We start from the raw sequence: 13,187 nt of genomic DNA, 5'->3' as shown, positions 1-13,187 counted from the left end.
TGAAAACTTAATTGAAAATATTGTAAACATTAAAGCTATTTTGCTAATTGTTTTGTACCTGAGATCTTTAAAGAGACCAGGGGTTTATGGATTTTGTTTAATCTGTTCAGTGTATGTTGTATAGATTGTCAGTCTGCTCATTGACGGAATAGGATTGGAAAAAGTACTCCTAAATGTCTGCCATAATTTATGTAACTTGTGTGCAGTATTTTGCATATTTTCCTTAGTGCTACACAGTGAACGTTGCAGAGAGATCAAAGATGTTAAAGTGTTTGATTTCTGTTTCTGAATAGGCATATATATATTACCATGATATTCACTAAGTTTTGTATGATTGAATTTGTGCACAATTCTACCAAGTGGTGTGGGGGAGTCTGTAAGCCTGTAGAAACTCAGAAGATGCCAGTCCCCTACAGAAACTCTGGGTTGAACTCACAGAAATCCAGTCATTTGAATCTGGTTTGAATTTCTCTGACATCTCTCCATGAAACTAAAAATGGCTGTATTTGTATGAGTGTGGCATTGTCCTGAAAGAATTATGCTTCCCAAGGGATAAATAAGAGAAAATATGTTCATCTTTTGTCTCTTTGACAGAGCGGGGGGGGGGGGGGTCCCCACTGACTGGCTGCTACCAAGTTGCCGCCCAAATTGTTAGGGCAAGCAAAGCAAATGGGCTAAAACAAAGTTCTTTCATCTCCTGTATTCATGTTTGTTTTACAATTCAGGAACATTCAAGACCGATCTTTCCTTAAAGTTTACAACAAAGATCCTGCACATGCTTTCAATCACATGCCCAGAGCTGTAAATGGAGATGTAAGGGTGAGTGAAAGAGTTTTTTTTATTTTCACTGTTGTTTCATTGTCTCTTTTGAATTGTAAAAATCTGCATGTGGTGCCAAACAACCATAACGTGTCTGTGTGTGAAAGTGGGATTTTGGCTACACTATTATCTTACCCCTTAATTATTTTACCAAAGTTTTAGTGTTGAAATTGAATCACCTGTAGGAGAGCATGTAAGCAAGCCCCCCCCCCCACCCCCAATTGTGTGCTCTCAGCAACCCTGGTACTTCCGGAAGGCCCCAGGTTGGGGAAGGCTAATGTAAGCTGGGCACGCAGCACCTCTCTTGGCCCCATGGCCCAATTCCATTTCAGAGAAGTTCTTGGGGAAAGTTGTGGGCAGGGCCAACGCAAAAAGAAAGGGGCCAATAACAGTGTGTTTTTATTTATTTAATCCATTCATTCATTCATTCATTCATTCATTCGATTTATATCCTGCCTTTTTCCTACAAAGGGCTCAAGGCAGCTTACATCATTCTCCTCCTCCATCTTATCCGCACAACAACAACCCTGTGAGGTAGGTTGGGCTGAGAGCCTGTGACTGGCCCAAAGTCACCCAGTTGCCTCCATGGTGGAGCAGGGACTAGAACCCTGATCATCAGATTCCCAGTCCCATGCTCTTAAGCACTACACCACACTGGTTATAAAGCACTAACTGCCAATAAATATAACTTCTTGTTGAGTACCATCAAGCAATATGGCAACTCCATGAATAAATGCCCTCCAGCCCTTGAAATCCATGGTTCACTCTTGTCAACTCAAGACTTCATTTATGGAATCCATCCGTCTCTTATTTGGTATTCCCCTTCTTCTGCCTGTGATTTTCCCTAGCACGGTTGTCTTCTTCACTGAGTCTCACCTTCTCATGATGTGCCTGAAATACAACAGCCTCAGTTTCATTATGTTTGCTTCAAGTTCTGGCTTGATTTGATCTTGGACCCATTTGTTTGCCTTTTGGTCAGTCTAGGGTGTTTGCAAAGTGTCTCCCTACATTCTGAACACATCACTTTCTTCCTGTCAGCTTCCTTCATTGTCAAAACCCACAGAAAAGCCAGGAAAACCTAGTTGGCGGTCAGAGGGAAGAGGTGGAGCCCAGGGAAGGGGCAGTGGCCATCTGGAGAGTTGACTGTACCCCAGTCCCTGCCCTCTGCCCAAGGTTCTGCCCTCTGCCTGTAAACCAAAGCCTGTTACCTAAGAAGTTAAATAATCCTTGAAAACCTGTTGGGTGATGCTTCCAGGTGGCTGACCCATATTCCTTGTAGCCTGGCATAGGTGTAATACTGCATAAATAAATAATGGTGACCAAGTCAAATATAGATCACAAGATGCTGCCATTCTCGATGTGTTCATTTCTAGAGTGTGAGATCCCACCCCTAAACTGTTACATTTGTCCCACTAATGGCCAGTAACTTCCATTAGCACTGCCAAGCAAGGTTCCTTCTTAATCCAAGATCACAAAGTGCCATTTGAAAGCATGATTTAAAGACCCCAGTTTAAGGGGAACTAGTGTCATAGTCTGCTGTTGTGTGTGGCTCTTTCTGGTCCCAAACAATCACATTCTGTAATGCAGAAGTCCTGCTTTCAGTTGTTTGACTGCAGCCAAGCAGTGGGCTTCATCCTGGGCCAGCACATCTGAATCAGAAGTTGCTTTCGTAGTAAGTAGTAAAATGTACCTTGGAAGAGTCGGTGGGGTTTGAGCTTGTTGAGGTTATTTGATTTCATTTGTGTCATTGAGTTTGCTTCATTCCTGCTCCCAGGTGTGAGCACTATTCTGTATACTTGTGGATGGGAAAAATGTGCATGTGGGTACACTTTTTTAAGTCTGTACCACAATTTGTGCTTTCTCCCATTGACTGTGCATGAGGATTTCTAGTGTTTTTTCAGAATGCACACTTCTGAAGTGCACTTTTTTTTAGCAGACGATTCATCGTTCGAGCACAGTCACAAGCTTGGGAATATGAGAGCTTTGGCCGTGAAACATGATTGCGTTCATGTTTGGGCTTGTGCATGGAACAAATACTAATGCTTAACAAACTGAAACGAAATTCTCGTCCATCTATAAATGCAGCTGTCCTGATGATCTGTTGTGATGGGTTGAACAGCATTCTGGGCTATTTGCATCCTTCCTCTCCCATTGATTTAAGTGGAAGAGTGAGGCAAATGTATAACTTGTCTCAATGATCTTATGCACAGTGACTTGAAAGTAAGTTCCATTGAAATCAAACCTGCTGAGCAAACATGTACAAGATTGTATTGTAGCTCTACCCCTCAAATTTCAAAATATTGGCATAGATGTAATAGAATCCCAAATTTTTAGCCTTGTTTGGGCATTCTCCCTTATCATAAGAGGGGGAGAAGGAGGCCAGATTCGTTGGTGCTACTCTGTTGTGCACCTCTTTTCTGCTTCTGCTATGCACATTGGAGGGAAACGGCTGTACAAATGTAAGCTCCTTGCATGATTTAGACCTTGGTTGTGATTCTAAATTCAGGGTATAAATCACACAAGCAGCTTTGATGCACACTGCTATAGCAGAACCCAGACTCTTGGGGTGAAAATACTGTTGTGATTAGCAAGAATGATGGTGTTATCTGCCTGCCTCCCCCCCCCCAAAAAAAACAAAAAACACAGGGATGCTTCCCTGTCCCCTCTGAGTTTAGCTCCAGGCTTTGTAGTAACTTGGGAGAAATAGGGCAGCTGTAAGTTATGAATCCTTTGTTCTGCTGAAGGGAACACTCTTATTCCAAATCCATTTTAAAATCTCTTTTTTTAGCATGGAAGAACACCCTGGAAGCAGCTAGTTAATTTTAGTTGCCGATCTGTTTCGGGCCACCTTTGGAGTCATTGCATTCCTAATATAATAAATTTCTGTCTGTGAAAATACTGCTTTAAAATGGGTGCAAGCTTTTGCTTTCCACCGGAAGCCCCATATACTGCCCAGGTGAAATCTTTGCTTGAAAAAAAAAAAAGAGATGCATGTTGTACCTTCTCTCTTTCTTTCTCTAGACAAAATACATTCTTTGGCCTGATACAGCAAATGCATTACCAGCACATGGGTTACTTGGTTTTTAGGAGTTCATATAGGACTTTGAAGCGGATGTCAAATGTTGTGAAAAACACCTGTAAAAATATGGACTTATAATTGGGCATCTGTTTTAGAGTTTTGGAGTGCCCACCACAGTGTTTTGCATTTTGCTTCTTAAGTGCATTAAAGCATTGCTGAAATTATTGACATAGTGGGGGTTGGTAGCACATGCGCGCGCGTACACACACACACAGATACACATGCTGAGCAGTGTGTGGTGCTGCTTTTCATGAAATGGTTTCTCTCTACTTCTGCCTGGCTCTCCAGTGACTCTATGGAGGTATGTCACACTGCAGGTGGCATGTTAAAATGTGCACCTCGGCCAAGAAAATTCATTTCCTGATTTGCAGCCAGCTTGCTCAGAGCTGCGATCTTATTAGCTTTCACAAGCTAAGCAGAGTTTAAACTCAGGCAGCCGTCGGGGAGATGGCGGGACTGTCGTTCACATTCAAGCCACAGTTCTTTCAGGTGAGTGTTTCTAAGAACCCATGAGGTAGGGAAGAAAGTGCAAAAGGAAGCCCTCTTACCTGCTTATATTAACAGCTTAACTCCCGGAAAACAAACTGGGGGGAGAAAGGTGCCTGCTGTGCTAGACAGAGACGATATTAGAAGGATAACGAGACAACATGGATAGAGAGCTTTGCTTCCTTTGCTTTGCCTATATTTGTAATAGAAGGAGCTGAAGTTTTCACTTCTGTGTTTAACGAGGATTCTTGTTTTTATGGTGTCTGATATCAAGGCAAGGTTCTCTTTCAGCCATCAAAGGCTGAGGATCTCAATGGCACTCTGGTTTGCGTTTGGAAGAACAGTGAGCTGGCACCATGTGTCAGAAGAACTCGATACCTTTTGTAGCAAAGATAAAAGCTGAATGCATTGCTGGGAACAACTTCGGGGCATGGGAGGTTGGCTCTGTGTGGTGAACTGCTTGCCTTCTCATCCCACCCTTTGAACTGCAGGCTGCACGCATAATGGTGGTCAGGCTTCTGTGGATGTGATCTCTGACATGTCAGATTGTGTGGACGCTTGCTGCCTCTGAGAACACCTTCTTTCATTTCTTCAACGGAAGCAAAACTTGTGCAGGGCAGGACTAGCTGCCCCTACTGAGAAGGTATTGATCATAGAGGGGTGGGGAGACTGTAGGGTCTAAGGGTGCTTCTCTACAGAAGGCTCTTAAGACTATTGATACAAAGTTTAGTCTTCCTTTTTTGTGTGTGGAAAGAAGGAAGGTGGACGAAGCAATGGAGAGCACTGGGGACTTAAAAACAGACAACTTCTGAAAGATATCCGGATACCCTGTACAATTCTGTGAAGGAGTTCAGGACAGTTTTGCAATAGGATGCTTTGTCTGGGAGCACCCTCATTCTTTCCCTACATGTTTCTCCTTCTCTACCCCTTCTTCCTCATCTTTCTGGTTTTGAAATTTATTATTTTGTTCAGAGGGAGCAGTTGGGTTGTTTGTTTATCTGTCTTGTGCACGCACACACAGCTCTGACCAGTTCAGTCTGTGATGGTTTCCATTTGCATATGGAAAAACGACTGCCTGCCACATTTCTTGCTTCAATCACTTACCTTACTGGTTTGCATAGCCAAGCTTCTCTACATCCCCATTATTTGCAAAAACAAAGAAACCTGCTATTAGAAAATAACAAATCTGGCCTGATAATGAGCCTTTGATAATTCTGATGCCCTTATCAGAATTATGAGAAGTGTTCACAGTTACTGCTTACCGGAAAAGGTCACTATTTGGTGAACTTTTTCCCATGCTTACGCTTTGTTGTGAAGGTTGCCCCCCAGTGGCCAGAGTTTCTAGTATTCTAGCAAAGTGACTATTTTGCACAGAGAGGAAGAAGGAGAGATGGTAATACTAGGGACATCATTTTAAGCAGTCCCTACTTCTTGAATGCCATCCTTCCAATAAAGCTAGCTCATCAACTGCTTTCTGAAGCTAGCTCATCAACTGCATTGCTAATTGCTATTACGTATCTTCTAATTAAAGAGCCTGTGATAAGCTTGCATAGGATCAGAGTTCTTAAGAAGGTATTTTAATGCTACTGATTAAAAAAAAACAGGGTTTAAGCTCAGCCTCTGCTTTAGGCTACTTCTGTGGCTTTTGGCAAGTCTTGTTCTGCTTGCCCACTGTAAAACCAACTAATAGAGACCGTCCTCATTTGGATTATAATCATGAAAGTAAATGAGACTCTGGAACACTGTACAAATTAAGAATACTATATAAATTATAAATAGTAGGAAGAAATATTTCTCCTTGCCCTAGTCAAAAATAGCTGTAGGGTGGGTCTGTAGCACATGTGGAGCAGGGAGCTGAGCGGTGAGGCTGTGTCACATGACCGTGGCACCATGTGCCAAATTCAGACTAGCCATGCCAAGTCCAAACCAATTCCCATAGAAGTCCAGGAGTGTGAACTGCCCCCTGTGCCTTCTTTTCTGGATAGCTCATTTTAGCCAGGGGCGGGAAGGACTTTATTTCATGCATGATGAGTAAGAGGGGGCTGTTGCTAAGTGAGCTATTCTAAGAAGCTCACCAAAGTGCTGCAGGTTCCTTTTTCAAGTCTGATGTTCCTGATGATAGTCATGTGTGTGAAGACCTAATTGAGAGAGAAGATGAAAGGCAGTAATGGTGGAGTTGTGATTTCTGCAAAATAATAAAAGAGGATCTCTTTTTGCTCGTTCATTAGCAGTGCTGTGCCAAGACAATGAAACCTAGTCACCTGAAACCTGGTGTGCATACTAAAGGGAGTATGCTGCTTATGTGTCTTTTATCCTGGAACTTAAGAGAAAGGAGGAAACTGGTTTTAAAAGGTGTTCTCCTTGGACCCTCTTGTGCATGGTCAGACTCAGTCTTGTCACCTTAAAACAGCCTCTCCCATCCTGCTGCCTTTCCGATGTTTCCCTGTATTCCTGACCAGCATGGGCAATGATGAGGAATACTGAGAGTTGGTCCAAAAGACAGGAGGATACCGGCTTGGTCAAGGCTGCTCTTCTCCCCTTTTTTCCCTTTCTCACACAAGCAGTAAGCAGACTTTAATGCATGCACATTAAATGCATTTGTTTAAATCTGCCTCATGCCAGCCCATAGAAGAAGACTTTACTATATTTTATTTTTAACACTATTTGTTTCTTTTAATTAGTTATCCTGTATGAACCAGACTGAAGAGCAATTATTGGAAGGGCAGCATAGGCAATGAAAAATATGCACTGAAAAGATTTGTAGAGCTAATTCATGAAAAGCACCAAGATTGGGCTTACACTTGTCTGTGCTGGTACAACAGCTTTGGTTCTCCTCACTTGAACAAAATGAGCAGTAAGTGGCAGCCCTGGCATTGGGCATGGGCACGACCCGGCCTTTCTCTTGTCTGTAGCTGGAAACCACATGGGTCATCTTAACTGAGACCTGGAGATGTGACCAGCCAGAAGCAAGAACCATGAAACAGCAGTTTATATGACTCACCTCTGTCATTCACATCTTCCTCCCAAGGAAGCAGAGTTCATAACTGTGAGGTGAACACCTTTTATTGAAAAAGTCTAATAAACAAGCAGCCAGTTCTTTTTTGATAACTTCTGCTTTTGTATTTTGTTGCACTGTTCACTGAGAAGTGATGAGATCAAAAAAGAGACCTTGACATCGTAGAATGGCCCAAGGGAGTTTCTGAAGTGTGAAACCACTCATGATTAAACTTATCCTGAAGTTGCTACAATCTGTCCAAAAAAGACCCTCCAAATCAGAGGTAGGAAACTGGAGTCCCAGGGTGACTGGGACTGGAGTGACACTCTGTAATTCCTGCCCATATCCTGGAACAAATGGCAGGAGTAGTCCCAATCATCCGACAGTAACCAGGTTGCCTACCCGTGTTCAAATTTCTTGTTGAGTTTTACATTAGGTGAAGTTATTAGCAACAAGCTTGCAGTCATTCCCACCAACAATGTTTTCTTTCCACCCAGCCCAGTTCTTCCCTGCTGTATTGTGTGACTGCCTGTTCTTTGAGGTTTCTTTAGAATTATGTTGTTAGAACATACTTTTTAGGCATTGCCTCCATGTGTAAAATAGATGTGGGGAAAGGACAGCTTGACCACACCGTCTGCTCCTACCAAAATACTTCTGCATTCCACTGCCAGCTTCAGGACCTTGATGCCTCAGCCTGGAGATGGCAGAGGAATCTGTAGCAGACTTAGGACTTTGGCTATCTAAGAATCTGACCTGCAAATTCCACATTGGACCAGCTCATCCCGAGTTGTGTGGCTCCTATTGACCCATGGATTCTCTGATGTTATGTAATTTCACAAAAGTAGTTATAGAAAAACAGGAAAAAATGACCAGAAATGTGCACTTTCCCTGTAGACTTAAGCATGAAAATACTCATTTTTCAGGGATTTGGAGCGGGGTCTGTTTTGCAAATTTGAAGGCTGCCTTATTTGTGTCTTTCTTTTCCTCACTGTCCTGTGGGTTTCCATGATTTTTTTTTTCTCAGCTTTCCTCCTTCGTTCTCCTACTGCCTCTACTCTGGCCCCAACCTCTTCCATTCAATCTGGCATTTTATTCTCTCCCACAATTCTGACCATCCCACTTCACACAGCCTAAAGCCTGATCTTGACAGGGTCCTTACATGGGTAGAGCAGGTTCCATAGTAAAGGCATTCGCATGCGCATGCACACACCCCACTTGTATGATGGAATGAGGATTGAAAGGGCGGAACCCATGTGCTTGCCTCCACTCTTCCAATCCAGTGAATCAAATTGTATTGCAGTTTAGAATGTCCCAAATAGGACTGCAGGAACAGAGCCACGCGTTTACTGAAGTAACTGGAATGCAGGAGCAGGGGTTGGGGATTGAGGACAGAGAGGGGTTTCCCATCCTCACATGCCTCGGTCGCCTGCAGCTCTCTCTACTGCAGCTCATTCCCTCCAGCTGTGGTTATATCTACTTTTGGAACACAGTGATTGGGAGCGGGGAAGAGAAAACTGGTAGGGACATACCTGGCAGACAGAATTGGGAGGTGGCGTGCAACCCTTCCTGCTGACCAGTTCTTCTCTCAATGAGCACCCCCACAAGACCTGTAACAGTATCCCCGGATGGGGAGCCTCCCTTCCACTTTGTACAGGTCAGCCTGGTCCTCAATCAATGCAGTTTGTATAGACTCGGATCTGTTGAACCTCAGGCCTTCCCATCAAATCTGCTCCACCAAGAGCTCTTCTGAAATTCCCCAGGACACAATCTCCTTCCTCCAAGCTCATTCAGTGGTTTCCCAGCCTTTGTGCAGTTTTTCCCCCCACTCTAAAGAAGTGAAATACCTTTCTTAAAGCTTAGCTACTGAGCTTTAAGCTAAAATATGTTGGTGTCTGGGAGATTTTGGCTTTGCCCCCTTTCCCCCACTCACCACTGGACTGCAGCTTCTAAGAGTTTCTGCAAAACTGAATTTTGCTCCCAGGCTGAAAGTAAGACTACTGTCTGAAACTCCATGGGAATCCACTGTTGCTGTAGAATCCAGTATTTGCAGGGGCAAATTATCTCTGCAAATGCATCGAAGCTAATGGCTCTTGATGCAGAATTTTCCCCCACCTGCAAGGGAATGTGGCATTCCCCTCTTGTACGGCACTCTGTCTGCACATCAGAGCTCCTGTGCACTCCCATTGTCCTTTTCTATATTTAGATAAGCTAACTTAAGTGCTCTGTCCTAATTAAGACTAATAACTAGACCTTGCCCCCAACCTGAGAGAGATGGGCATGAAAAACAAAGAGCAGAGAATGGTTGTGAGATGCTGCACATATCAAGGTCAAATGAGAGAGGTGGAGGGGGGAGAATAAAATGACTGAAAAATTGACGTGACAGTTGGCACATGGGAGGAACCCTGCTGGATTAGATCAAAAGCTTGCCTAGTGCCAACTCCTGGTTCCCCACAGAGGCTTCAAGGGGTAGAACATGAAGGTTTGGTTACCCCCCTGCATTTATACTGAGGCCCAAGAGCCATGGGTGCACCTTTCTTGGCACCCAGGAGATTCTCTCTGTTTTCCTTGTTACACACACAAACACACATACGTTTAAAAAAAAAACCTGGGAGTCTGATATGCTGCAGTGTGAAACACCAACACTTCTGGAGCCATCTTTCCAGCCCCAAATGCCTTTGGGACCTACGCAGTATCCTTGGCCAAATGATTTGTCACAGAGCTGCATCTCTTCTCTGTTTGTGAAATGAATGTTTAGCAGAAAACTGGGTTCAAAAGAGCAGGTTCATGTTTTGGAAGTCAGCCCCCCTCCTCTGCCTTGCTCTTGGCTTCTTGGGCACATTCATCTTTTTTTAGCCCTGCTGGGAAATGAGTGTTTTGTCATAGGCCACGCCTAGCATGGTCACTGTTTTCAGAGTGGGCAGGCTCTCACATGGCAGCTGTTCTGGGAGGTCATCCATGCCACTGTCAAAATTCTAGATGCACTCACTGGTTTAAAAAAAGGATGGAGACCCCTAGATTATGACTGAGAATTTCATGGGATCCTCTGCCAACTGAATGCCTCCAGAAAGCCCACAAGCGGGGCACAATCCTACACATCCAGACAGGGGAAAAAAGGCCATACAACTCCCATATTCCTCAGCTGAATTGCACCCTAAGCCAAAATAGCAAGCTGAAAAAGATATTAGGGTTTTGTTTTGCTTACAGATGGAAGGAAGGGGAGGGAGGGCAATCAAATGTCCTGGATACAGGCTATAATTTCTTCCATAATCCATGATAGACTGCAGTCCCTGCACATAGGCATGTAAGTCAAATCTGTTACTTTAGTATTGCAACATCAGAACTTCTCTGGCATGGAGAGCAGATATTTAAGCAATTAGTGTTGCAAAGTCTGGTAATGCGGAGGCTTCTCAGAATGTGTTTAAAAGGTCCCATATGGTGCTTCGCAGATCTGCCTACTTGTAATAAAACTTTGTTTACTTTAGGGAGCAGACTTGAATGCATGTTTGCCTGCTGCAGACTGTCCTGGGGTAGAAAGCTCATCTTTCCTGCTGCATCGCTAGCTGCTTTTTTCTCGAGCTTTGTCATTGAGAGGTTATGACAACATGACGAACCATCTTGTATTTATAAACATCACGTGTTTCCTCGCAATGGCTTGCCGTGTCTGCCAAGTAGAACACATGGAAGAAACATTTCTCATTAGCTCAGCATTGGTTTTGGTTATACTGATTTCCGGGACAGGGAGAGAAAAATGCCTTCTATGCTCAGATGTAACTTTTGCGCATTTAGAGCAAACGCTTCCCAATGGCCGTGAAATCGTTTGAACAAGACGACCGCTGCTGCTCCTCCTTCAGGCTTCTTTATTTGGGGAGCTAAAACTTCTCTAAGCAAAACAGCTGCATGTGCCATTTCATTTTTTGGGAGATGTGAAGGGGCCAATTAGACACAAGTGTTTCTGTGTTGGAGGACTCTGACTGAAAAGTGAAATTCCTGGAGGTAAGGTAAGCCCTGGCTGTGGAGAAAGCTGTAGTACTCCTATCCTATAGGGCTGAAAGGGGGTTCTAGATGAAAAGGTATTCTAGACTGAGAAATGGGGTCAGTGTAATTTGGAGAAGCAAAGTTGTAATTTTGGGTGTAGCCCAGGGGAAGAATGAAATGCTCTCTCTCAGTTGTGTCAAGAACTGAAATAAAAATTCAGTTTCCATCCTTTTCTCTGAACTTGAACAGATCCAAGTATTTAAGTTTCTGATGGACTGAGCATGTTATAGTGTGCTGACCTGGATAGTAAGTAATGAATGGGTTGTTAATTAACTTGTAAATAAAATAGTTGTCATAGACTGAACTGCCATGAAATAAGGACGTGCTCTTTTCCCCTGAATCATAGAAACACAGGAGTCTCCTTATCCTGAGTGAGACCATTGTTCCATTAGCCCCGTTTTGACCACATGGACTGGCAGAGGTCTTAGGGTTTCCAGCAGGGTTCTTTCCTAGACCGACTTTAGGACACTGGGGGTTTGAACCTGGGACTTTCTGCCTACAAAGCATGGCCCCTGCCACAGTGCTGCAGCCCTTCACTCACCTCTTGGTAAAAATTCATAGAATCAATGAAATCGCCACTGCACTGATGCAGTTATTTTTAAAATGTGAAGAATAGTCAGCCCTCTTTTGAAGTCTGCCCAGGACAAAAGGGGAAGTGCAAATGTTTCCTCTCAGTTTGAAAAAAGCGAAAGGACAGTCTGCAGGTTTCCTCTTCCACCTTGAGGTCACCTCATCTCCCCCTGTGATGGCTGTTAGCTCTTTTAGCGCTTAGAGCCAAAGGCATGGATCACTTGCCACATGTAGGTTATTTATGGGGATAGTCATCACGGGCTCACAGGGTAACTCTGCTCTCCTCACTTATGCAGACTGGTGTGTGAAGCAACAAGAGAGGAAGGTGCTTACCTGTCACCCAGTGAAAAAGTAAATTTATCAGTTGCCTGGAGAAAGAATGTTTATTTTGCCCAAAAGCTTGGAAAGTGTTTTCAGGGACCAAAGAAGGAAAAAACGTTCTTCTAAGATGCACTGGACAACATAAACCTTTTGTTCTGCAGCCACCCATGTGCATTCTGCCATATGCAAATAGAGGGATCTGATCCTGGCCCAGTCAGTTCCTGCCCCCCCCCCTTGCCTGGAAGAGACCTGCCTTTGGTGCATTTGCAAAATGCACTGCTGGGAAGGGGCATGCCACTGGGTATAGTAGTAGGGGACTGCACTCCACTGTTGCGCAACTAAGGAGAGTTAAATCACAATTCCCCAGAAATAATGGAATGTGGCAGTATCTGTTCCCTGTTGATATTGGACAACCTTCCCTGAACCCAGCCATCTTGGGGACAGTGGGACTCGCAGTCCAACCAGTATGAATGTCTGCAAGGCCTGAAAAGATGGGGCTGTTGCCCAACATACCTGGCTGGTAGCAGGTTGGGGAAGGCTGGTGCAAAACTCTTTGTGTTTTGTTTTGGAGAGTGGTTTGAAGCACCTTTCAGAAAAGGCTCCAATTTAGACAAATGGTTCCCCGAGGTTGATACTAAGTCTAAATTGCTGCTTCAGTTGCTGGTGTTACAATTTTAATGTGTTTTAATATACTTTTTGCTTTAATAGAGCTAAGAAAGGGTTTATTATGTCTCTGGTATCAAGTCAGTGGCTCTCCAAGTGGTAATTAATGGCACCGAAGTTTGTCTTGCCTCAGGACTGTACACCAGAATCATACCCAACCCAGAACTCATTTCCCTCTGGCTTCATGTTCCAGATTGTTTGCAGGCAAGTGATTAGATG

General features: G+C 43.9%; 1 protein-coding gene across 22 annotated transcripts in view; it reads left to right on the top strand.

Moving 5' to 3' along the window:
- Positions 1 to 13,187, top strand: part of KIAA1217 (KIAA1217 ortholog) — a 431,120-nt gene that overhangs the window by 339,735 nt on the left and 78,198 nt on the right. For 20 of the 22 annotated variants that reach the window (XR_006414224.1, XM_044425234.1, XM_044425220.1 and 17 more), the window contains one exon: positions 726 to 819. Coding sequence is in view for 19 of the 22 variants with exons in the window: in XM_044425234.1 (XP_044281169.1) it covers positions 726 to 819 (94 nt within the window). In the remaining 3 variants the exon portion in view is untranslated. Of the gene's footprint in view, positions 1 to 725; positions 820 to 10,946; positions 11,378 to 13,187 lie in introns of those variants that run through there. The other 2 variants (XM_044425229.1, XM_044425231.1) reach the window with 2 other exon arrangements.

Source organism: Varanus komodoensis, unplaced genomic scaffold (genome assembly GCF_004798865.1).
Source record: "Varanus komodoensis strain SLA01 unplaced genomic scaffold, ASM479886v1 scaffold15, whole genome shotgun sequence".
Classification (NCBI taxonomy): Eukaryota; Metazoa; Chordata; class Lepidosauria; order Squamata; family Varanidae; genus Varanus; species Varanus komodoensis.
This window is presented reverse-complemented; position numbering and strand designations above follow the sequence as displayed.